Genomic DNA, 26,097 nt, shown 5'->3' with positions numbered 1-26,097 from the left:
AGGGCGTCAGAGATGGCGCTCTGCCCTGACCTTCCACAGCAGCTCACCTGTCCTCTTCCTGGGGCTTGTCCCGTATGTGTTCTTCAGGAGGCAGAGACTGTCGCCTCCTGCTCCTTCCAGATTCCGCACGCCATGGTCAGAGAGATGGTTTCTTGATTTCCCTGCCTCGCCCCTGCAATGAGTAAACGCTCCATGTCCAAGTTCTCCCTCTGTGTATTCTGTGATGAGCACGTAGGAAATTTTGTGAAGAGTAAACTCCAAATTTAAGAGAACAGAACTAGCTAAGTGATTTAGAATTGCAGATAGTAGTTTAATCTACATCAGAAGTTGGCAAACTTTTTCTCAGGCTTGTAGGCCATACATAGGGTCTCTGACCCCCTCACTGAGCTCTGCCATTGGCACTCGAAAGCACTTAGACCGCACGTAAACAAGTGAGCAGGACTGTGTCCCCGTAACTGGTTGTTTACAAGAATGGGAAGCTGGCCCCCCTCTGGCCAGCCTTGTCAAATAATTAACTCTGACACTTGCTTAATCCTCAGTTAGGAAGGGGTACGGGGGAATCCCCCTCCCTCATTTCCTTAAACCTCCCTGTCTCAGGTTCCACTATCCAACTCTTGACTGCCAGAGAAAGCAGGTGATTTCTGACATTTCTGTGGAGCTGGCTGACAGATGGACGAGACACTCTTCCCACTGTCTCCTCCGTGTTTCTAGGGGCAACGAGAGCATCTTACCGAAGTTTTTAACCCTGGGATAGTTTAGGTCCTCATGTCCCCCTGAGCTTTTTTAGTTGAATGAAACAGACCACACACTGTCCCTGTCTTTTCTGTGAAGAGTGGCACCAGAACTAGAACCTGGGGTAAGTTAAGCACCATTCCTGCCATTGCAAGGGGCGGGGCTGGGGGTGCTATGCTAGTGATTTTGAAAATATGCCTGCCTTTTCTATCACAGATTTACCTCTGGTACTTTTGTAAGACCATTTTAGATTCACCACCATGTCTGCTCCTTGTGTGGAGTGAAGGAAGGAGAATTCTTAGGTGCACTACCAAATGAATCATTTACAGTGTGTGTGTGTGTGTGTGTGTGTGTGTGTGTAGTCTTTTCCAAGTTTCATTCCAGCACTTGTGGAGAAGGAGGAAAAAACAGTGAGGAGGAAAGATTGTTTGAGGTTCCAGGCTTTTCAGAGAGAGAAGAGGGCTGAGAGGTCTGTGCTCACTCGGGAGTGGTGAGGGCCGGTTCTTGCAGCTGCCTGCCCAGGGTGTCTAGACTTCTGCCCCTGCCCACACCACCTCAGGTGGGAGTGTCTACTTTGGAAGGAGAGGAACGTGTACCTCGGAGCTACTGCTATTTTCCTCACATGGGGGGTCATAGTGGACGCTGCAGGCATGAGGAGCCGAGACTAAAACTCGGTTCCTAAGAGTCGCAGGGGAAGAAACTAGGGGTGTTGTCAAGCAGTAGTCCTCAGGCCGGGGTGCGTGACATCCGCCCAGGGTGGGTGGGCGTGGACAGGCTCACGGATCCTCCTCCAGCTCTTGCACCTCTGTGCACACTCTGCCCTTCAACGGACGGCTGTCTGAGAATCGTGTCTGCTGGGGACGCCCCGTGGGACCTTCCCCTTTCCACGCCCTTTCTGCCAGCACCCTTCTTTAGTTTTTTTTTTTTTTTAATTGTCACTGAATTTATTTAATGCATTTCAGTCTTTGTTTTCATCTCAAAAGCAAAATAGTGTATTTACTGTTTGCTCTGCCAAATAATAAACTCCACTTTTACTTTTGTGATAATAAATTAAAAGGGGTTTTCCAGGTGGCACTAGTAGTCAAGAACCCACCTGCCAATGCAGGAGACATAAGAGACATGGGTTCAATTCCTGGGTAGGGAAGATCCCCTGGAGAAGGGCATGGCAACCCACTCCCGTATTCTTGCCTGGAGAACCCCATGGACAGAGGAGTCTGGAGGGCTACAGTCAAGAGGGTCACAAAGTGTCAGACACAGCTTCTTCTAACACTTATTGGCTAGAAGTCACATGTTCAAGTTATACTCTAAATAGAAATATTATCATTAGGATGCTTTTAACTGCAAGTAAACAAAATCCACCTCTGCCTTATACAATAAAGGTGATGCATTGGCTCATGTAAATGAAAATTCCAGTTCAAGCTTTAAGCAAGGGTTGATCCAGGGGCTACAATAGTGACACCAAAATGTTAGTTTCTTTCCATTTTTCCGCTTTATCTTCCCAGGTACTGTCTTCACCCTAAAGGTGAATTAATGAAATCACCAACATTATCATTACTGTATGAAGGAGGTCACTCAAGTTCTCTAAGAAGAAATAACAGATAAAGTAACAAAGTTGTTTGAATCAAGATATTTTCTCATGAAATAACCTACAGATTAAGTCATTTAAGGAAAAAAATTTTGTTGAGAGCCTGTTGAGGCCCATGATGGAGGAAACTGTCCTCCCTTTCTCTTTTTCTTTAATTGAAATATAGTTGATTTGCAATATTGTATTAGTTTTTGTTCCAGGTGTACAGTAAAGTAATTCAGTTGCTTTTTTTCATATTTCATTTTGGTGTCATTATAGGTTGTGACAATATACTGAATATAATTCCCTGTACTATACAGTAAATCTTTGTTGCTTATCTACTTTTAATATAATAGTTTGTATCTGTTAATCTCATGTTCCTAATTTTTCCCTCCCACTTCCTCTTTGGTAACTATAAGCTTGTTTTCTATGCCTATTAGTTTGTTTCTGTTTTGTATATAGATTTATTTGTATTATTTTTTATTCCACATATAAGTGATATCCCATATTATTTGTCTTTCTCTGTCTGACTTACTCCACTTAGTATGATCATCTCTAGGTTCATCCATGTTGTTGCAAATGACATTATTTCATTCCTTTTTATGGCCGAGTAATATCCCATGTTGTATGTGTGTATACATATATATATATATACACACACACACACATATATATATACACAACATCTTCTTAAGCCAATCAACAGTTGTTGGGCATTTAAGTTGTTTCCATATCTTAGCTATTGTAAGCAGTGCTGCTATGAACATTGGGTCCATTATCTTTTCAAATTAGAGCTTTTGTCTTTTCTGGATATATGCCCAGGAGCAGGATTGCAGGATCATATATTAGCTCTAGTTTTAGTTTTTTAAGGAATTTCCATACTTTTTTCATTAATGGCTGCACCAATTCATTTCCAACAACAGTTTAAGAGAGTGTTCCCTTTTCTCCACACCCTCTCCAGCATTTATTATTTGTAGACTTTCTAATGAGGGCCATTCTGACTGGTATGAGGTAATACCTCATTATGATTACAATTTGCATTTCTCTAATAATTAGTGATGTTAAGCATCTTTTCATGTTGTCCAACTTTTCATATTGTCCATCTGTATGTCTTCTTTGGGCTTCCCTCATAGCTCAGTTGGTGAAGAATCCGCCTGCAATGCGGAAGACCTGGGTTCAGTCCCTGGGTTGGGAAGATCCCCTGGAGAAGGGAAGAGCTACCCACTCCAGTATTCTGGCCTGGATAATTCCATGGACTAGATAGTCCATGAGGTTGCAAAGAGTTGGACACTACTGAGTGACTCTCACTTTCACTATGTCTTCTTTGGACAAATGTCTATGTAGGTCTTCTGCCCATTTTTTTTTTTTTTTAATTATTTTTTTTTTATTTTTCAGGGAGTTTTGTCATACATTGATATGAATCAGCCATAGAGTTACACGTATTCCCCATCCTGGTCTCCCATCCCACCTCCCTCTCCACCCGATTCCTCTGGATCTTCCCAGCCCAACAGGCCCGAGCACTTGACTCATGCCTCCCACCTGGGCTGGTGGTCTGTTTCACCACAGATAATATGCATGCTGTTTTTTCGAAACATCCCACCCTCACCTTCTCCCACAGAGTTCAAAAGTCTGTTCTGTACTTCTGTGTCTCTTTTTCTGTTTTGCATATAGGGTTATCGCTACCATCTATCTAAATTCCGTATATATGTGTTAGTATACTGTAATGTTCTTTATCTTTCTGGCTTACTTCACTCTGTATAATGGGCTCCAGTTTCATCCATCTCATTAGAACTGATTCAAATGAATTCTTTTTAACGGCTGAGTAATATTCCATGGTGTATATGTACCACAGCTTCCTTATCCATTCATCTGCTGATGGGCATCTAGGTTGCTTCCATGTCCTGGCTATTATAAACAGTGCTGCGATGAACATTGGGGTGCACGTGTCTCTTTCAGATCTGGATTCCTCAGTGTGTATGCCCAGAAGTGGTATTGCTGGGTCATATGGTAGTTCTATTTCCAGTTTTTTAAGAAATCTCCACACTGTTTTCCATAGTGGCTGTACTAGTTTGCATTCCCACCAACAGTGTAAGAGGGTTCCCTTTTCTCCACACCCTCTCCAGCATTTATTGCTTGTAGACTTTTGGATAGCAGCCATCCTGACTGGCGTGTAATGGTACCTCATTGTGGTTTTGATTTGCATTTCTCTGATAATGAGTGATGTTGAGCACACGGATCCTCCTCCAGCTCTTGCACCTCTGTGCACACTCTGCCCTTCAACGGATGGCTGTCTGAGAATCGTGTCTGCTGGGGACGCCCCGTGGGACCTTCCCCTTTCCACGCCCTTTCTGCCAGCACCCTTCTTTAGTTTTTGATGGCTCATCACCAGGAGTGGCAAAGTCCTCACACGCCTCCAAAGGGGTGAGTCCGTGGGCCTTCCCTTCAGTGGTTGAGAATCCACCTGCCAACGCAAGGGGTGTGGGCTCCATGTTGCCATCAGAACCAGTCTCTGCACGCTCACTAAAACACGCGTGTAACTGTGTTAATACAAAGCTTATTAAATACATATCCCAAATGTATATCTATATATGGCCCCTTTTTTAAAAATAAAAAGTTTATGAAATACATATGCCAAATGTGTATCCATATATGGTCCCATCTGTTTTCTATTTCATTTTTTAATAAAATTGGTTGTGCCCCCCAAACTCATTTCTTTACTGCTGGATGAAATGAAAGTAAGCCATGGTGCTATATAAGCATCGCACACTTTATTTTTCCTCTTCGTTTCCTTCCAGAGACCCCTGGCTGGGCTCTGGCGCTGGGGAGGGGTGCAGGTACCCCTGGAGACTGGGGTAGCTGCTGCTCATTGTGGAGCCTTCTGCTTTCCTCGCTGGACTCAGCTGGTTTATTGTGGCTCTGTGGGTCCTCGTTGATGTGCTCGGGCTTTCTCTGGTTGCAGAGAGCAGGGGCTGCCCTCCAGGAGCTGTGCCCAGGCGTCCCACTGTGGTGGCTTTTGTTGTGGCTCGCGGGCTCTAGAGCTCGGGCTCAGTAGTCCTGGCACACGGGCTTAGTTGCCCCAGGGCATGTGAAATCTTCCTGGATCAGGGGTCAAACCCATGTCCCCCGCATTAGCAGGCAGATTCTTAACCACTGAACCACCAGGGAAGACGGACTCTAAACTTCTTGAAGGCAAGTATGACCTTGCTCACCTTTTTATGCCCAAGACCCAGCGTGGTGCCCAACACCGAAAGACGGTGCGGGGGTCACCTGGGACAGGCATTCGCGCACCTGTGCCCTGTTCTGAGGCATCTCCGTCAGTCAGATGAGACTGGCAGAGACAGCCTCTGCCTCCCAGGGTGCTGTGGGACTGAATGGGTTTCTGCCGGGGAGGCACCTAGACAAGCCCCCTTGGAGACTAGCGGTGGGCCTTCCCCGTCACGGAGCACATTCAGCTGCAGCTGAGAGTGACATTATTGAGATAAACTTGGATTTACTCTCACTGTTTAGATAGTAGTATCAAATTAGTAACAGGTTACTTGCCTAGGGACTCTCAGCTGAATTTAGCCTGTCAGTGTGTTGTGGGGCCTAGGGCATGAGCTGCTGCATCAGAACACAGGAAGCCTTTGTGCTGTCCTGGGGAGAAGAGCTTTTGGAAAGTGCTTTGGAAACCGCAGAAGTGGCCACAGCTAACTGCTGGTGTGCTGACCTTAACTGGGCTCAGAAGGGCGCTGGTCAGAGTTGCGGAGCTGGGAATCCAAGCCCAGGCGCAGGGTGGCATGCTGAGGCCGAAGAGGAAGGGCTGGTTGGTTGGTTGTTTACTTTGCCGGTCACGGTGGCACTGTGGGCACATCCTCTCTGACCTGCCCTCTCACCTTCCCGGGTCCACTGCTGTTTGTGCGTGTTTCCAGTGTTAGAGGCGATGCTGGTTGCTTGGCCCCTTGGGCTGTTTTGAAGCAAGGTGGCGGGGTGAGGGGGGGCGCTGACATTTTGGTAGCATTTTTTGGAGCAGGTCAGGGTGGGAGCGGGGCGGTGAATGGAGACTATTTTTCCTTCTCTCTAAGGTGAAAAAATGAGTCCAGTGCCTTATTTTTTCCAAAGATCATGATTGAAATTGGCAGGGGATGACTCTCCAGAAAGGATTTCTCTTATTGTTTTTTCTCGTGGATGTTTTCTCTGGGAAGCTCGTCTTTTCCATCGCCCAGGTGGCGTTCCATTGTATAGCGTGTAGGGTAAAGGAGATCCACACCTGAGTGTGTACCTGCACACGTGTGCCAGGAAGTTTGGAGGCCAGATGAACCATGGTTGACCAGCAGGTGCCATTAAGAGGAAGTAGAACTGATTTTATTCAGCATTTTTCCTTTTTTACAGTAAAATGACTGTAATTGCATAATCGAGCTTGCTCGGCATCCCCATATGCCTCCCTCGTCTGACCCTGTTCATCCTGAAGACGGAGAGAAGCCCCCCTCTATTTGTTTGCCATATGAGTGTGGCCAGTGTCCCTTACCTAACTGCTGGGTTTCATTTTTAGGCACCAAATGGGAATGTTTCAGAAGAGAGTGAAACTTCAAATCACACTTTTCCTCCTCGAGCTGTTGCATTTGCGTGGAGGAGAGAGGCGATCTGTGCTGTTGAATAAAGAGTCCAGCAGCTTACAGGCTTGGGTGTGGATTTGAATTTGATTTCACTCTTCGGTGGGGGGCCCCCAGCAGCCCGCCCGTTCATGGGATGACAGTGCACGCCTCACATTTTCCATCTCTAAGCACCTCCACGTGTTGCCGGAGCAGTTGGCTGTCAGAAATGATATGGTGTGCGTGACAACCGTGACACATACTTTGCCAACAAAAAGGAATTTTCTTTTTTTGATGAGAACAAAATTTCAAATGGCTTTTGACCAGGAGCCCTCCACACGTTCTCCTGAATCTCATGAAGTCCTCTATGGCAGTGTTACCCTTTACTATGTTACTGCCGGCTTTTCTAGCTGAAGCGTCGATAGATCATCGGGCTCCTGACACGTCTTACCAGATAGCGTGGCAGACCCTCAGCCAAGGTCCGGCCGCGTTGCCCCAAGCAGGGACTCGTACCCGCCCTTTGGTGTCTGCATCGCTTCAAGACATTGCAGTTTCTCTGTCCTCACTGGTTTCTTTACCCCTAGAACGACTGTGAGCAGGGAAGCTGAGCGTGACCCTTGAATAGGAACAGGTGACCAGACTCAGCGGCAGTCTGTCGTGGGCCTTCTCCTTGCGCGTGTTGGCTTCACGCGTGCTGCCTTTGCTGTGGGCGATCCTCTCTCACAGTGTCCAGGGCCTGAGTGGGTGACGACGAGCCTTTTCTCAAGCTGGTGCTTGTCCACTTTTCACATGGAATAGGAAGTGTGGACACAGTGTGTGCGGAGCGAAGGCACTTGTCATATTCAGACTGGAAGCACAGAAAGAAAATTTTTAAGAGTTGATAAAAAACAACGCCATTATCTTTGAGATAAGCAGGGTAATAGTATATAAGGTCAGTGTTTTGGCTGTAGACCATTACTGTGCCATTGATCAAGGAGAAATGTGGTATATTGACTCAGTAGCTTTCTGTACTTTTTTGCTGTGTTATTTCTCCAGGCTTTCTCTTCTCCTTTTAAAACATCACGATCTGGTTTCTTTTCCTTGGTGGTTTTACGACCAGCTCCTCTGCAGTCCGAGAATGACAGGGTTAAGTTCAAACAGAAAGAAGAGCTGTTGGAGCCCTAGATTTCAGATGTCAGACATGTTCCTCTTTGTTCTGAGGCTGATGTAATTGATTCTTCCCCACTTAGCGTGGATCTGTCCTTATAACTTTGCCAGGAGACATATTTTTGAATGCTCTTCTTAGCATTTTGTAAGATTCATTCAGTTCCTCCTGATGCAGTTGAGATTTATACTTTTTCGTTGTCTGCTGAATGTGTTTCCCAGGCTGCATTTTCCAAAGAGAAATACCGCAGATTCACTTTTTGCTGATGTCTGGTGGAGAGACTCATCAGTAGCTGAAGGAGGAGAAATGAACACGAAGCGTGGCTGAGGTGGCATTGTGGGAGTGTAACTGCAGGCTTGGTTTTCATAATTAGAGCCCGCTGGGCAGTGTCGTCTCTGTGAAATGGGCTTGAAAGACAGTTGCTCACTCCTAGCGTCCACGGCATCTGGACTGCAAGGGTGGCTCAGCACAGGGGCCCGAGAAGGGAGGAGGCCAGCTCCTCATTCCTCTCCTTGAGATGCTTATGCTCTCGAGAGGGTAGGGAGGGTCGGGGGGATGCCCCGTGGCATGGCCAGCAGGAACATATGTGCACGTTCTTAGCAACTGCAGCTGCCACAGAGCAGTCCTTAACAATGCTTCCGAACTAGGAGGTTAAATCTTCTCATTTGTTTTTAAAAGGGAAAGAAGGGACCCTGGCCATTTTTTTCATTGAGTTTGGATCCCAAGCGGGAGGGAGGTAGGAAGTGAGAGGGATTTAGTGAGCAGGATTTTCTCCCAGACTGCTCAGCATGTGGACACACAGATCAATTTCTTATCCTGCGTTCAGCTGGACACTGGGTTAGAGACTGTTGATCACGACATCCCCTCCTGTTTCATATCATGTAACGCATTCATTTCAGCCACTGAGCCTAAATTACTGTTTGCTTTCCTTCTGCCTTTCTTTTTTTTTTCCCTCTGAAATGGTAAGAAGTCGTGTAAGGATGAAGTTAGTTTATCCGTGCTAATGCTTTGATTTTTCTTTTCTCTTTCTCTTTGCCACAGTAGGTAACCAGTTAGGGGCCTTGGTACATCAAAGGTAAGCAGTGGGTTATGTTTTATTATTTATTGATCATTTCTAATTGTTTATTGATCCACCATCTGTACTAGAGTGTTAGAAAGTCAGAGGTTGAGAGTGTGAAAAACCATGGGCTAGATTTCTTTTTAAGACTCAACTTTTTTTGTAGCCCTTTTCAAGACAGTGTAAGCTGAAGGGATAAACTGATACTTGGTATTAAAAATCAACCATTATTGTAAAACTGAACTGAAAAGACTTCTGGGATTTTGAAGCTGCTCTTTCTGCCCACATATGTTGAATTTAAAAGTAGAGAATGAGAAAATTGTCCTCCTGCTTTGATGGTTTTCCCCATGTTCTGTGACTCATTCACCTCTTTGCCTGAGAAAAGCCATGCTAAAGAAGTGTGACTTGCTTGGGCTTTCCCAAGATGGAGCTCGCGTTGCTCCAGGAGTCGGCCCAGAATGTGGAAGCCTGGGTGCCCCCACCCTAGTTGGAAGGCTCACCCCAGAACCTTGGATGGGTGCCCTGTTGATTTCCCTTCCTCAGTTTCCCCCCACCATTTTCCCATAAGCATTGAGGATTTAGAGAGATACAGAGACCTGTGGGCTTTAAAAAGGCCAGTCTGTAAGACAGGATATTTTTGGTCACAGTGTTACCCTTCTAAAAGAACAAAATATACAGGAAAGCCACAGGGGACGCCTTCTCCTCCCTCAGGGGTGAGGTTGTGAGCTGCATATTTGTTACTGTAACATATCATCCTTAACCTTCAGCATGGTGCTACAGTTACAGCCTCTTGTATTCTCTGCATGTTCAGGAGTTTCTACAATCACCAGGCACTTCCTCGTGACTTTTTTGTTGTTTCTTTATTTGCTTCGTTTGTTTGTTTTAATGAATTGAAATACAGTCATTTAACTGAGGTTGTGTTAGCATCACATGTAACTTTCCTATAAAGCCGTAGTTCGTCAGGATTTTACTTTGCAAGACATTTATACTTTGTGCCTTAGAGCAATTTCAGCCTTGGGTTTATAATAAGGCCTTATGTTCCCGGAAGCCCAGGGCAGCTCATCTTAACTACATTTTTCCCTCAGAGACAGTCTGCTAAAATTGTTTCTGCGAGCCGAGGAGCTGCCTGAGTGTTTGAGTGGGGCTGGCGCTGAATGCCTTCTAGTGAATTCCCCAGGACTGTCTCCTGAGAGTAGACAGCCTGCTGCTGCACGTGCAAACAGCAGCCCAGTGGCTCCGCGTCCAGGAGCACAGAGACCCTTCGCCACCAGGAGATGTCCCAGCAGGGCCCTTGGCCCCTGGTCCGGTGGACCATTCAGGCCAACTGAGGCCTGGCATTAACGTTTACAGCCTTACTGCTGAGGATGCCAGGGATTCCCCTGGGTGTGAATTCACGTGTCCCCAGGGTTGTAGAGAAGCCTCGTGTGTGTGTAGCGTGAGGACGAAAGCACGAGAAGCCCGTGGGCTCTGGCGGCAGCGCTGTTTTTGCTGCCACGTCTCTTCTAAGTGCTGCGCCTTCCCTGAGAACATGCGCTGGATCCGGTGCTTTACGTGATGGGTAAAGATCCAGCTGTGTGAGGGAGGTTTGAAAGTGCTTCCTTTTTTTTTTCTTTTAAACTACTTGCATTTAGTTTTCCTCCTAAGGTAAATGTTTAGATTTAATTGCTTTCTGGGGTGCTGGGCAAATTGGATATTGTCCACAACACACTATATGGCAGAATCTGAAGAGCTGTTTGAAAGAACCAGGGCAGCAGTTGTTCTTTTTTTTAAAAAGGCACAGAATGGATGGGGTCGCATTTCACAGAAGTCCCTTGCGGAATAAGCAAGGTAATCGTTCTGTACTGGTCAGCACCAATTAGGCCTCAGCAGGACACTGGTTCCATTTGGGACGTCTCATCTCAAGAGGCAGATAAATTAGAGGGTAGCCAGAAAGCAGTAAGACGATGGGGAAACGAGGACTGTTGACAAGTAGCTGTCTCTCTTCATCTGGGAGACCAGAATCGGAGGCTAAGCATGCCCCATGCCTCAGAGGACCTTCAGGTGCTCAGCATTGCTGAGGGTAACTGTAGAAAGAAAAGTCAGTTGTTACTGGAGCTGATGATTTCATGAAAGAGGTTTCTTGCTCTGACATAGGGAAAGGGGAGGCTTGGGTCTTTGCACAGAGTGATCAAAGGGGTCTTTAGGGGGATTACCTTTGCAGATGGTTGTAGACTTGTTGGCCATATTGGCATGATTTATTTGACGCCTCTGTCCTCTAAGATTGCCAATATGGGAAGTTTGGGGAGCTGAAAATGATTGCAGAATTCTTTATTCTGTGTATTTTTCCAAAATGTTCTTTGTTTTTAGGGCAGTAATAACAGAAGAATTCAAAGTGCCTGATAAAATGGTTGGATTTAGTAAGTATCCATGTTACCTACTTTTTCCCTGATTCCTGTCCCTCATATTCATTGTAATCCCCTTGGCGTGTCTGTCACCTGTAGTAGAATGCTTTGCACACTGCATTCTTCAGAGCTCCAAAGTGGGACTCCACGCGGGGCGGGGGGGCGGGGGATGTTAGGCCATGGGCTCCCCCCAACTTCAGCTGGGGTACCTTTTCTTGTCTGCTGTGTTTCACGCACAAGTTCTGTGGGCTCACTGGTTTCTTGTGCCATGAGCCAAGTGTTAATGAAGTCATCCATGCATGGTTAAATGTGGAATAAGGGGCATATTCTGACCGTTTCATTTGTTTCAGTTATCGGCCGGGGAGGTGAGCAGATCTCACGGATTCAAGCAGAATCGGGTTGCAAAATTCAGATTGCCTCAGGTAAGGGCTGCTTTTTTCATAGATCTCAGTGTGGTAGAAACGAAGTCTTCATTATAAAGTTTTTTAGACGTAGTACCTCTGTCTATTGCTTAGGAATCAGGGGCTTGGTAAGTATATGCAGTGGCTGTTTTCCCTGCAATGGAGCTGGCCTCCCAGGTGAGAACCAGAAAAACCAGAGCAGAAGCAGGTCCCGGCGAAGCCGCCCGTCTGGCCTCTGGGGAGACAGACCCCTCTGCAGCTCTGGGCCCGGTGTGGTCCCTCCCGAACACCTGCTGGTCTCAGACCTCTGTCTTCCACCCTGGAATGTGATGTCAGGCAGCGTGGGGCCTGGAGGCGTGCTGGTGTGCTCTGGGCTCACTGCTGGGTCTGCTCACCGCTCCCCTGGGGTCGCCGGTCCCTGCCCTTTGTGGAGAGGGGCCGGCTGGAGGCTTTGGCTCTGAGCACGTGTGATGCTCAGCTCAGGACCTTCCCCACTGGGGTCATCTTGACCGCGTGAGATGGAGAGACACAAACTGAGGAAGAAGAGTTGTTACTTTCATTTATAATTTCATCGTCTAAGCTGGCCCGCTTTCCGCAGCAGAGGACAGGATTTATGGGACGTGTGCTGGCAGAAGTGTCTGTCATTTTAAAAGATATTCTGCAGAGCCTCGAAGGCAGTTACTGCTGTTAGCCGTTTGTCTGTCATTTTTTTGACTATGAAGTTTCAGAGGCAGTTTTTTTTCTTGTTTGTTTATTTTTAACTGGAGGATAACTGCTTTACAACGTCGTGTTGGTTTCTGCCGTACATCACCATGAATCAGCCATAGGTATACATTTGTCCCCTCCCCCTTGAACCTCTCTCCCGGGGCAGGTTTGTTTTTAAGAACAGAGTAAGTGTCCTATGTGGTGTTAGAAAGTAAGGTTGTCAAATGGCCCAGAACCCTCTCTTGTCAAAAACGGCCCAGAACCAATTCCACATGGATGTCACTGTTCCCTTGGAATATTTGTGCGGCTACTGGTAATAACTCTGACGTACGTACCATTAAACTCCACATGAGTATGCCTCAGCGCTGCCGGCAGGTACCCGTTAGACTCCTCTGCGGGCGGACAGGCTGAGGAGCACCGGGCTCAGTGACCCTGGCACTTCCTAGCACACTCGTGGGTCAGGTGCCAAGTGGAGGCTGGTGATTAGGACCAGCGCAGAGCCCGCGGCTTCGTCCTTCCTGCTGCCCCCTGCAGTACTTGTTTTCGTTTGGAGAGTCCAGGCTGAAGCTCCCAGCTTCATATTCTTTCCACAAGTAGGAGCAGACTGTTCTTCTGGGAGCCAGGGCTTCTGTGGGGCTGGTGTAGGAACCAGCCCGAGAGACAGTCTGTACACAGAGGCGAAGGCACACGGTTGCCCGCTGCCCACCAACACACCTCGTCTTCTTGGTTCTTCTTGTAGAGAGTTCTGGGATTCCAGAGAGGCCCTGTGTACTTACCGGAACCCCAGAAAGTATTGAGTAAGTTTATTTTATTTACTTTCTCCTTTTCACTCTTCTTGCTCCTTCCCCAGCCGGGGAGAAATGGAAGGGCAGAATTGTGGCTGAACGCTGTCGATCTGTGCCACAGTCTGGCCATGAAACGCAGATGCTTGCTTAGAGAAGGATCTGGGAGGTTGCCACGCCAGGGGAGTTGTTGTGTTACCTTAAACATATGAGGTATCACCTTTTTTTCCCAAACCCTACAGAATTTCTCACAGCTGTCATAACACCTACTTCCTAAAGCAGGTCCTCCAGAGTGTCCGTTCATCCTGCCTGAATGCTCTCATTAACTCACTTCTTCCTTGTTAATAACCTCCTTTACCTGAGCAGGTTTGGATCAGTTAAGCCTCTCACTGTGGGAAGCCTTGAGTATCCGGCCATCAGGTCTCTTGCCTAGGGCTGGTCCCATCGCCCTTCTGATACCTGTGAACCCAGTGAGTCTACTCTTGGTGGCCACTGCCCCACTCAGAGGGCCCTGTGGACCAGACAGAGGATGTTTTGCCTCTTGGGGCCCTTAGAGCAGCCTTAGGACAAGCCTCGCTCTCCCGGTACATGCAGGCCCGGAGGCCTGTACCAGATGCGGGCCGCCTAAGTCCCAGAACCTCCTGGGAAGGGGGAGGTACTCACCCCACGTCTGCTCCATCTCCTCTTTCCATCTACTGAGCAGCGTCACGTCTGGGGACAGGGGTGCCGAGATTATGTCTGGCTCAGTAGGTAGGACTGTTTTATTGTTTCCCTTTCTCAGGGAGCCTAGATGAGTTTAAATTCTCTTGTTCTGCTGTAACATTGCAAGCAGTGAACCAGAATAAACACCACTGGCAGGTGTGCATTAGAGGGCAAGCAGGATGCTTTTGCTGGAGTCAAGGCATTTTTCTTCCAACGCAGGTTAATCTAGTACACAGGCAAAATATTAAAAAGCTGCTGTAACTGAGAAGATGCACACGGCTGACTCTACACAAAGGCTCAGGACTACAACAGGCAACATCCATTTCCTGCCGTTCTCCTTCTTCCTCCTCTTCTAAACATTCCTGCTTCCTGTTCTGCCCAAGCAGTCGAGGCAGCGGGGTTATAACTTGAGTAGAAAACCGTTTTTTTTTGTTTCAGTGCACAGTACAGCCATCCTGTTTAGTAGCTATTAAAGGAACCACAAAATAGATCATACGTGGTGATTCAAAGAATAAACACTGCAGATAACAGCCAGGGGAGATTCTGGTGCAGAAAAGGAAATTGGCCCAACAGAGGACCTCAGTAGGCTGGTTTGTACTATTTCACCATTATAGCCCCCCTCACCCCACCCTCGCCCCGTCTCCAGGTACATCAGCGTAAAATTCCAGGGGAAATGCAGGCTCTTGACAATCCGAAAAGCACAAAGCAGGTGTATATGGCCATACAGCTGCACCGGGGCCCTGCCTCCATTTCTTCCCTACCGTTGAAACTGAGCCGGTGACTCCTAGCCCTAGTTGAAAAGTCACCCAAGCAGTATGGTTGGTTATGGAGAAAAAATTCGGAGTTTGAGGATTCAGATGATGACTACTAACCCTTGCTTTCTTTCTTTCATCCCGTCTTCTCCTTGCTTTCTCTTCTGCCCTTATTTAACCACCGTCCATTGAGCGTGTGCTCTGTGAGGAGGGTTGTGCTGGACTGGGGCGCAGAGAGACGCAGGGGGATCAAAGGTAGGCTCTGCCACCAGGGCCGCTGACGTTCGAATAGGAGACAGGCACGTGTGTGGCATGCACATGAGATACAAGGGCAAGCAGAGGGCAGACGTGAGGGGCTGTGGCGGGACGTTGCTCCTGTGGTGTGTGTGGCTTTTAACTTCCAGCCCAGTAGCGTGGCGGATGGCAGAGACCTCCCGGGTAGTGGGGGCAACAGCTGGAGCTGGCTGGAGGGCAGCCTTGACCCCTTCTTGTGTTTCCCCGGTGCTGTTTGTCCCTTCCTGGGCACCCAGAGCATTTATTTAACCATTGGTTCTCTTGTGGTTCTTCTCCCTCCCAAAGACAAGCCAAACGGCTCCTGGGGCAGATTGTGGACCGCTGTCGGAACGGACCCGGCTTTCACAATGAAACGGACGGCAATAGCACGATCCAGGAGATTCTCATCCCAGCGTCAAAAGTGGGTCTGGTCATCGGCAAAGGCGGGGAGACGATAAAGCAGTTGCAGGTACGTGACTCCTGGCCGAGCAGTGCTTCCGGAGGTCTTCACTTCCTCCATCTTCCAGCTCGGGAGGTTTTGTCATGGCTCTGGCTTGCCTGAGCTGGGCTGGCTGTGCACCATGGTGCAGAGCTCCCCCCAAAACCTCTGCGCAGGGGCTTCCACAGTTCTGAATATCTACTGTGGCCAGGCTTGATGCCAGCTGTGAGACCAAGGCCTGGGGTCCCCCTGAACGGGCAGCATCCACTGTGGCAGTGAAGCCCTGTTGAGACTCTCAGATGAAAATCCCGTGTCCAGAGCCAGCAGCACTCCTGCTCATTAGTTGTCAGGTCATAGATGCAGTCGTGTACTTCTCTAAGGCACAGGGTCCTCGTCTGTAAGAGCAGGGAGGTGCTGGCCTCGCTGATGTCATGAGCTAAAGTATTACCCATTGTTTTTAATTTACGTGAGACCCTGAACGACGTGCCCACTACTGAATAAATGCTTCATGAACTGCTCTGAGCTCCAGATCCCTCGTCTGAGACACGTGGGGCCAGGCGTGCTTCAGGATCTAACACCCCAGCAGGTTCCGGGGCTGCACCCTGTAATCAGGTGGAGATTCCCACGGCTGAACATAGTACTAGTCACAGTCTGAGAGGAGGACTGGAAGGGCGCTTCCATGGGTTTGGGTTGGTTTTGCTGCCAGATTGCTTTAGGAACAAGCTCTCATTTCAGGGCTCAGGGCCTTTGAGGTTGCAGGTCAGAGTTGTGGCCTATGTGCTCTCACAGAGCCGAGTCCTCAGAGGCCGTAGGCTTTCTGCTGAGGACTTGTGTGCGCCCACAGGAGCGGACCGGCGTGAAGATGGTCATGATCCAGGACGGCCCATTGCCCACGGGAGCAGACAAGCCCCTTCGCATCACCGGAGACACGTTTAAAGTTCAGGTAGGAGAGAAACGGTGGGTCAGGCAGGTCCCGGGTGTGGTGGCATCACTTGGTAGTATACTTGTTGTGTTTTTATGTCATTTGGGAAATCGTAAGGTGGGTGATCCTTGATTTAAGGTAAGCTGTCTTCTCCAAGTTTGAGGGTGAGAAGAACTGGGTCGTGCTGCCCAGTACCAGGACTGCTGGGCCACAAGTGGCTGTTGGAATCGTTCAAATTAAATAAAAAGTGAGTCCCTTATTTACACAGGCCACGTTTCAAGTGCTCAGAGCCAGCTGTACATGGCTACAGCAGGGGCAGCTGACACACAGTTTATCCACAGTGCAGACCATTTTGTTGGCTGGTGCAACTCTGATCAGATGCAGTTTCTGATACTGACCTGTGGTCAGCTCAGATGTAGGTTCCCTGTGGCTTTCGTTTGTTCCCTTGACCCATTTCGACAAGACAGCTGGCTGAGGTGGGAGGTGACTAAAAAGATGCCTGGACCACGGAAGGCGCGTGCATGCCCTCATCGCAGGCGCCCTATGTGCCTCGGAGGACTGCCCCCAGCGCCGAAAGCGGGCAGGGGCTCAGGTCTCAGTCACCCAGGGGCTCCACCCTCCAGCTCTGTGACTGCTGGCAGGAGTGGGTGTGGGAGCGTGTCTGTCCCCATGAGACAGGAACACTCGTTTTTCTGCCGGCCTTTGCTGCATTTTGAATCGCCCCAGAGCAACACACCTTGGAGAGCCAGCCCGACAGCGACAGCTCTCCTCTGTAGGGGATTTGAGGCTTTGAGCCGGCCAAGGCTACCAGTCTCTGGCCAAAGATTTCCCCTAGTTCTTAATACTGTCATTCAGCTGAGCTCAGATGATGGTCCCTGGTAGATAGCATCTGATAACACTTTTTTCTGGTCAAGGTCTTCATATAAAACAATGGTTTGAAAACAGGATTGAGGGCAGGTGATCGCGCTGGCTGCTCTGCCTAGGTTCTGGTCAGCAACACGGCCCTTCACACCCTCCCTTCACTCAGCCCCGTCAGGTCCCCCAGAGTTTCCAGCCTCTTTAAATGCAGAAAGACTATACCTAACCCTTCCGCACTTGGCTCATCCAGTCCAGCCTGTGGACTCCACTGCTGTGCATTGTAGAGCTCTTCAGTTGGAGGGAAGAACCGGCTAGACAGAGAAAAGCCACGTCCCAGAAAACCTCCACTCTTTCCTTTGCTAGTGGAACATTTGGTTTTTGTTTTTTTATAGAAAAGATACCTGGGCAGAGAGCTAATTTTATTGATGTTTCATGAATTTGCAGGAAAATTATTATAAAGGAAAGTTTTTAGTTTTTATTTTTTAATTTTAAAACTGTATTTTTTGTATTTTTTATTTGGGAGAAGCTGTCTGCTGTATTTAGGGTAAATTGTTCTTTGGTGTTTTTTTTTTAATCTTCCAAATTTTTTATTATGAAAAATTGCAAATATAAAAGTTGAAAAGATAGTGTAGTGAACATCTGAATACCCTCAACCTGCTTATACCATTTGTGTGTGTGTGTCTATATATTTTTTAGTTTTTTTGCTTTACCTTTTGTGAGTAAACAGCTTTCTGGGCTTCCCAGGTAACTCAGTGGTAAAGAACCACCCCCAGCCAATGCACGAGACGAGGGTTCAATCCTTGGGTTGGGAAGGTCCTCTGGAGAAGAGAAATGGTACCCCAGTTCCAATATTCTTGCCTAAAAAATTCCAGGAGCCTGTCAGGCTACAAGTCCATGGGGTTGCCAAGAGTCAGACGCAGCTGAGCACACACATACAACATTTACCTCTAAATCCTGCAGTGTGTGTCTCCTAAGAAGAAAGCTCCATTCTTTATTATAAAGCGGCCTAAGAAAATAATAATAATGCCATGACATCATCTTATAGTCAGTCCACATTCCAGTTTCTCCAAATGTCCTAGGACATTGCTGTTTTGGTTTTTCTTGTTGTTTGATCTGATTTTTCCAGAACCTGGACCTTTTCTGGGTTCCCACAAGACCTTGACTTGTTACATGTGGTTGCTCCTTCGCCCTGGCTCCTTGGGCTGGTGCTGGCCCGGGTGGGATGGACTGACTCAGGGCTCTCCCAGGGGAGAGGACCCTGGTTGTGCCTTAGAGATGGATCGGTGTGGGGCATGGGCTTGCCTTTGGGAGGAGACGCTCGAGCTCTGCAAGCCAGAAGGTATTTGCAGGTTCCCAGGCTGACCTCTTCCCTTGACCTCCCCGGAGCTTCTCTCCTGAGAAAGCTACCCCACAGGCAGAGCTCTCAGATACCCCCTCTCCCCGCCAGAAAGAGAAGGCACACCCCAAGTGTGGTGGGACGACTGTAGTCGAGTTCTGACCCAGCCCAAGTGTGCTGACCCACCTCCGGCTTTAGCAGACAGTGAACCCGTATCTGTGTGGACACTTAAGATTTGATATACACGCTGTGCTGCTCACCAGCAGCCTGCCCCCGTCCCGTGTAACAACAATAATCATACAACACAGTGAGTTCTCCCATAGCTGAGCACCTTCCAAGGCTTTGAGCCCAATGTAAGAGGGTTTAATCTTTCACCTGGTGTCATGTGTTTTTTCAGGATTGTTTTCCTTAATGCCTTTTATCTGTGTTTATGCAGCAAGCGAGAGAAATGGTCTTAGAAATCATCCGAGAGAAAGACCAAGCTGACTTTCGAGGGGTGCGCGGTGATTTCAGCTCTCGAATGGGAGGAGGCAGTATAGAGGTATGCTTGAGTTACAGGTTAGTAGGCAAGCTTAAGGTTGAAGGTCATGTTCTGTTGGCCTTCAACCTTGAGCAAATTATTTAACTCGTGTCTCATCTGCAAAACCCGACAAGTATGCTTGCTTCCTGGGGGTGTATGGAATGAGTGTCAGCTGTAGTGAGGGATGCCAGCCGCGTGCATTTCAGGGACTAGGGTCTTTCCCCCTGGCTTGGGGTTGTGCTTCAAAGCTTACCCCACTGCCCAGATGAAGACCAACGTCCAGGTTTTTGTGGTGACCTGTGTTGTGATTGTATCTAACCCCTAAGCCTGTTTTACTGATGAGGTGGAATGGGATTGTAATGTATCCTTGATGTTGCTACAGCATGAGTGGATCTTGCAGACATGATGCTTGATAAACTCAGCCCAAATGCAGAAGGTCAGACGATGTATGGTTCCACCTACATGAAGTGTTAGACTAGGGAGAGAGACAGAAAGTAGAATAGAGGTTACCAGGGGCCGTGGTTTCACAGATGCTGACTGCTTATTGGGGGATGAGAAGGTTTGGGGCATAGGCGTCAGCGATGGTTACACAGCACTGTGATGGTATTTAATGCCGATGAAATGCACGTTTACAGTGGTTAAAGTGGTAAGTACTGTGTCACATGTATTTTACCACAAAAGAGTGAAGGACCGTGTACAAACGTGTATGGTACATTAATGCTTATTTCATAGAATTTGGAAGATAAATTTTTAATCCTAAATATTTTTTAAAATCTTTTATCAGGTTTATTCTTGCTTTACTTCATTTTTATAACTGTTTTTGATCAAGTCTCAGACCTGCTAGATGCATTTAATGGACAGGAATACATTCATCAACCACAATATTTTTCCTAAGAGAAAAAAATATGCTTTATTGTATCATTTCCAGAAATATGTTGTAATAAAAATTGTTGCATGTATACACACTTACACCAGACTTGCAGAAAAGACAGGTTTGCAGGAAAATGCTGACAAGGTTTTGTTTCTCTGTGCTCAGGTATCTGTGCCTAGGTTTGCTGTCGGGATTGTGATAGGAAGAAATGGGGAAATGATCAAAAAGATCCAGAACGATGCCGGTGTGAGAATTCAGTTCAAACCAGGTTGGTTTTGATGAGTCTCGAAATCCTCAGCTTTATGAAGAAGTGAAGACCACCCCACGAAACGCGGACTTTGTTTTGTTAGCCCACTGCATGTTCTCGGCCACCCCTCTCACCCTCGCTGTCTTCAGCAGCATGCTGTTACCAGATTTCCAGTCCAGTTTCTCCTCCGGCCCTCGTTTCTTCTGTGGATTTGCTGGCAGGGTCACCCTTCATGCACCAGAACACGCTAGCCCAGGAGTGTCCAGGCCTTTTTCCTTTTTTTCTTCAGACCCGTAAAAGTTGAGTGGGGTTCAACATTAACATTTCCAGCTTTTAATTTGCCAATTAAAGATTTAAAAGCAAACACCTTAGTTTTTATTTCATAAGATTAAAGATAAAACCATTTTTAAAAAATCGTGGACTTCCCTGGTGGTCCAGCGCTTAAGGCTCTGCGCTTTCACTGCAGGGGGTCCCAGGTCAGGGAACTGAGATCACACAAAGCCCCGTGGCATGGCCAAAAAAAAAAAATCTTAAGGACAGTTCTTTAAGTGTTAACAGTTTACTTTTATGAGCAAAATTGTCTACAGTGAATTTTCCTCATCTCTCTGAAGATGGGAAGACATGATAGACTACTATTTGGAAAATACTGCCATAGCTTAAGTCTGTTTTCAAGTTTAGTTTCTGTAATTTTTTCTTTTTTTAGCATTTTATTTATCTGGCTGCGCTGTGTTTTAGTTGCAGCATGTGAGATCTAGTTCCCTGACCAGGGATCCAACCTGGGCCCTCCACATTGGGAGTGTGGAGCCCTAACCACTGGACCACCAGGGAAGTTCCGTGATACCTCTTTTAAATGGCTGTAATCGCGTTAGAAATGAGGATTGACAGAGACTGTGCAGAAAGCCACACATGTTTCCCTGCCTAAAATGTGTCCTGAATCTAGAGATGTGTTCTTCTTACTCCTTCAGTGGTGGTAGGAATACTGACTGCGAATCACATTGATGTTTGTTTTCCTTCTGAAGCAGGCTTTTCCTAATCCCAGCTCTCCTGTCTTGTTCCACAGATGACGGTATCAGTCCGGAGAGAGCTGCACAGGTGATGGGACCCCCGGACCGATGCCAGCACGCAGCACATGTCATCAGCGAGCTTATTCTCACAGCCCAGGTGGGTCTGGCTCTGCAGAGTTCTCATGTCGCACACTGGAGAAGCACCCTGGATCAGTCCTCCCTCTCAAGCCCGTTTCTGAAAACCAGCATTCTCGTCAGTTACTCCCTCCAAAATCACAGCCAGCGGCTTCTCTCCATCCATCTTTTAACTGCCTTCATTTTATTTTGTCCCTGCCAGTTTGTTATTCTTCTGCGTTTTTATTATTGCAGAATCTAGATTGTCTTTAAGTTCCTGACTATTTAAGCTGCTTGAGGGATTCACAGTGCAGCTGGCCAGGTTTCAAACAGTTGGGCACACCTATTATAAAACAAGTCAAGTCTGCTCTTAGCTTTAGAAAGCACTTTGTGATCTGCCAGAATTTTAAAGCTGTCTTCAGGCATCAGATTCCGTGCTCACATTCACATTTCTCTGGAATGTGAGCGGGCTTGTGTGACACCTCCCCCCGCTGTGTTACACGTAGCTCTGGGGAGCTACTGTAGCTGGTGGTCGGTTGTCATGTCATGTCCCCCAGGTTTGTGGGAAAAATATGAGAACAGTAGGGGCTGAAGAAAGAAGCAAGAGGTTAGAAGCCACCATCCCATCTCTCCTGTAACCTTTGGCAACCTAGCCATTGAGTCCCTCTGGGCATAGTTTTCTCAGTAGGAAGCCAAGGGGGTTGTTTGTACCTGGTGGTACACCCCATATGATCCCCTGAGTCATCTGGGGGTACCTGCTGAGGTTAGAGATTTATGGACTCCTCCCACCCCAGATTCCTGAATTAGAATATCCAGGAATGGCTTGGGCTTTGCCCACAGTCTCCAGTCAGTTCTTAGGATGAGGCCGGTTCAGAGAAGAATCACAGATTGCTCTCTGACATCCTTCTTCGTGGTAAGAACTGATGATCCCAGAACTGCGAAGCTGCGAGATGAGGAGGAGACAGCCCTGTCTCCCAGAGCCCGAGGCATCCCCTCCTAGAGTCAGCTGCGTGTGTGTGTTCTCATGTAGATCCCTACCTTACCTTATTTGCTGGTCGTCTGTCGCTCCAAAAGCAGAGTGCCGCAGGAGGCAGTCGTCAGCTCGGCTTCCTGCTGGTCTAGATTCCGGGTAGACATTCAGTTCACTCTTGGCCGATGGCAGCCGGTTCACATGCTCTGCTCTGTGTCACGGGTCTGTGAGCTGCCCCGTCCCTGAAGGAGCTCTCAGCTCCACCGGGTTATCCCCCTCAACATTGGAAAGATTTTCAGGGCTGCCACTCCTGAGCGCCTCACGGGATAGAAGCTGGAATGGCTGCTTCACCCTGGAGAGAAGGGGGTCTTCCTCTCCTGGGTGTCGGATGAGGACCTTCTCTCTGCTGGGCGAACGGTGAGAACACGTCAGAGGCCCTTCCAGCCCCAGACCTTGGGTGGGTGTGCCTGGCTTCCCCTCCTTCTTTTGAGGAGTGAGGTAACCAGTTTGGGTTGGTCTGCTTTTGTTTTTGATCCTTTTATTCTTTTTGCTGGTTGGATTGCAAGGTGCTGTGCTTTAGCCGACTCTTTGTGACCTCCATGGACTGTACCCCGCCAGGCTTCTCTGTCCACGGGGCTTTCCAGGCAAGAATACTGGAGTAGGTTGCCATTCCCTTCTCCAGGAAAGAAAGTGAAAGTGAAGTTGCTCAGTCGTGTCCGACTCTTTGCGACCCGATGGACCGTAGCCTACCAGGCTCCTCTGTCCATGGGATTTTCCAGGCAAGAGCACTGGAGTAGGTTGCCATTTCCTCCTCCAGTGGATCTTTCCAACCCAGGGATCGCACCAGCATCTCTCAGTTCTGCATTGGCAGGCAGGGTCTTCACCACTAGCGCCACCTGGGATTGCAAGGTACTCTGACTCTCAGAGCAGAGTCGTATTGTTTTCTACGGCAGCCTTGTTGGGGGAGGGCCCACAGTCACCCTTGCCACTCACATGTCACTTTCAAAAGCCCATACGTAGCTCTTCAGCATCTAATACCAGGCTTCTGGTAGGCTCAGCACTGAGAAAACCAGCTCCTGATGCCTGTAGATAAGGGCCCGGGCCCTGTGATTAAAACTCTGGGATCAGGCATTGGGCTTCAGACTTGAGAATTTATACCTGACTGCCTGTTTTAGTCGGGTGTGTTTGTGCTGTTTATGTAACCACATGATTTGTCCGCACACGTCTCCTTGAACGTTCCTGTGATTTGTATTAATTCTGGTTTTAAAGGAGCACTTCAGAATCTGAAATGTGGGAGAGGTGCTCAGGTCCTAATGTGTTGCTTTGATTACATCCTGTCACTTAGCCTCCTCCCCAGAGAGGAAAACTAGTGCTGGAGGCAGCGACAGAAATGTCACTTGAGCTCCGCTTCCTTCCCAGGAAAGAGACGGCTTCGGAGGCCTGGCAGTAGCCAGAGGCAGAGGCCGCGGCCGTGGCGACTGGAGCGTGGGGACCCCCGGGGGCATCCAGGAGGTGACCTACACTGTGCCGGCTGACAAGTGTGGCCTCGTCATCGGCAAAGGTAAGCAGTGCGCGGGGGGCTGGTGCTCCCCCTCTGGCTGCTTGGCCTGAAGGCAGACAGGCCACAATGTCCAGTACCTCCGAAGCTCGAGGTTCACACCATTTTCGACACTTGACCGAATGGGCCAGGTGCAGGGCTTCTGCTGCCTTCGAAGGCACCCTCCTTGCCTGGGCCTTCTCATGAATGGGGCAAAGTGAATACTTTATCACCGCGTGGAGACAGATGTTATACAAGGGAGACCAGCTGCCTGTTGAAACAGCCTAGGTTTTTAGAAAGGTGCAGGTGAGGGGCCCCTGAATGTTTGTCAGTGGACTGATTGGGGATTAACTCACCTCCAAGGAACTTGGAGGAACCGTTCAGATCATTTCCTCAAGCAAAGATTGCTTTCTGACTAGTGTGTCTTTTTTTGCCTTACTGGATTTGGGTGTTTGGTCTGTATTGACACAACACGTGAAAATGGCTTTTATCTTTTTAGCATGTTTACCATGAGTAACAGATACCCTGTGGAGGGAAATAAAAATTGATTTGCTAGTTGTTTCTAGGAGTTTTAGAGAACATTAGGTAAGAAGCCCTTGTTACTGGCTAATGTGGCTCCTTCCTTCAGTGAAAAGCAAGGGAGAGAGCAGACTGGTTTCTGGGCCATCTGAGCTGGCTCGGCAAGAAAGGCTGCTGAGAGCAGGTCTGGGACTCTGAAGCAGTAGGCCTGGCTTCTCTGCCCTCTAAGCCGAGCCCCTGAGCTGGCAGGAATCTCTTGTTCAGCATCGGGTTTTCTCTTTGCTTCTCAGTTCATTCCTTTTGTATGTATTTGACAACATATGGAAGATACAAATACCGTTTTCTCTCTAGAGTTCTCCCAATTTCTGTGATCACCAGGCATCTCTTAGCTGGTGGAGGGGTGCTGGCATCCCACAGAACATGGCCCGGGGACATCTTCACCCCCAGAAAGCCGAAGCTGCCGTGGCTCGTGCCCCCGAGCTGGCCTTTAGTCGTCTCCCAGAATCTGTTCTGGGCCCCGCTCTCAGACACTGTGTTTTATGCTCTCTTACGACGTTTCATCTCCTGTTATCTGTGCTGTCTTGGGCATTACCTCTCAGAGTTGGGAGGGATGCCGTGAGCTTGTTCTGGTTTTCTGGCAGGGCATGTTCATGCTGGGAGGTGTTCGGTGGGCCTTGTTAGCTGCCCAAACGCCGCGGTCATTCAGACATGCGGCCCAGACCGTCAGCTGGCCTGCCGCCGTGACGACAAAGCCAGCTGACGCCCTGCAATTCGAGAGTCAGATCTAGGTTTTTCTGTGCTTTTCGAGAACCATCATGTCAATGAGGGTTTCACGGGAAGTGTCTTCTCCAGAGCTGGCGGAGCCTGTCTGTCATTGCTGTGACGGTTGCTCATAGTCAGTGAAGCCTTGGCACTCACAGGACAGCCCCTCTGTCCTCTGTCCTCTATCAGGTCCTCCTGAGCGATCCCCAGAGGAAAAAGGCAGTAGAATGCAGCAGTCACGGATGCTGTGTCCTACCACTCCAGGAGCAGCCTCAGAAAACCAGGATATATTTCACTGGGGCAATAGCTGGGGTCTTTCTGTAACTCCCTCCGCGCAAGGGCTGGGTCTGAGGTCTTCCTGTTTTCTTGGAAACAGCGCCGGGGTGAGGGGCGCCACACGCAGGCAGGCCTGCTCCCACCCCCTACCCCTCACTCCCCCCACTTACAGCCCTTGGACAGACGCTGCGCCTCCCTGGGCCCCTGCTGGATTTCCATGATAAATACAGCAATGGTGACAGATAGTGTGGCCAGCCCTGCTCTTGTCAGCCAGGCCTTTTAGCAGGTTTGATTAATTGCTTTACGATTTCACGTCCAGCCGGGGGGCCACTGGTGGGTTGCTTCTGCCCCCCATCAGGTGGAAGAATGGAGCAGGCTGCTGAATGTGCCTGGAGACAGCCACCATGTGCCAAGCTGGTGACCTCATTTTGCAGGAAGATGAACTTAAATTAACTCCTTCCGGCCCCTCGCAGTTTGCCGGGGCCTCCTCACTGTATTAGCATGCGCCTGGCGCCTGGGGAAGAGTCTGGGGCTGCAGGCCCGAGTACCCGACCGGAAGGAGGGGCTGGCTGGGCCTGCGGGCTCTCAGGCCTGGGCACACACGCCCTTTCATGCTCTTGCCTCCAGGACCAAGCGGTCTGGGCAGAAGTGGGGTGTCAGT

The 26,097-nt window shown here is 48.6% G+C and overlaps 1 protein-coding gene and 1 non-coding gene across 6 annotated transcripts in view; one reads left to right on the top strand and one right to left on the bottom strand.

The window, feature by feature from the left end:
* FUBP3 (far upstream element binding protein 3) overlaps positions 1-26,097 on the top strand; it is a 51,332-nt gene that overhangs the window by 15,774 nt on the left and 9,461 nt on the right. For 4 of the 5 annotated variants that reach the window (XM_065928244.1, XM_065928241.1, XM_065928245.1 and 1 more), the window contains 10 exons: positions 9,050-9,083; positions 11,412-11,461; positions 11,797-11,868; positions 13,292-13,349; positions 15,368-15,530; positions 16,345-16,443; positions 19,053-19,157; positions 20,173-20,275; positions 21,315-21,415; positions 23,762-23,903. In XM_065928244.1, the coding sequence (XP_065784316.1) occupies positions 9,050-9,083; positions 11,412-11,461; positions 11,797-11,868; positions 13,292-13,349; positions 15,368-15,530; positions 16,345-16,443; positions 19,053-19,157; positions 20,173-20,275; positions 21,315-21,415; positions 23,762-23,903 (927 nt within the window). The remainder of the gene's footprint in view (positions 1-9,049; positions 9,084-11,411; positions 11,462-11,796; positions 11,869-13,291; positions 13,350-15,367; positions 15,531-16,344; positions 16,444-19,052; positions 19,158-20,172; positions 20,276-21,314; positions 21,416-23,761; positions 23,904-26,097) is intronic. The other variant, XM_065928242.1, reaches the window with a different exon arrangement.
* Positions 21,010-21,082, bottom strand: TRNAG-CCC (transfer RNA glycine (anticodon CCC)). Its single transcript has one exon. It is a non-coding gene; the product is annotated as a tRNA-Gly (tRNA).

The sequence above is a fragment of the Muntiacus reevesi genome, chromosome 3 (assembly GCF_963930625.1).
Source record: "Muntiacus reevesi chromosome 3, mMunRee1.1, whole genome shotgun sequence".
Lineage (NCBI taxonomy): Eukaryota > Metazoa > Chordata > Mammalia > Artiodactyla > Cervidae > Muntiacus > Muntiacus reevesi.
This window is presented reverse-complemented; position numbering and strand designations above follow the sequence as displayed.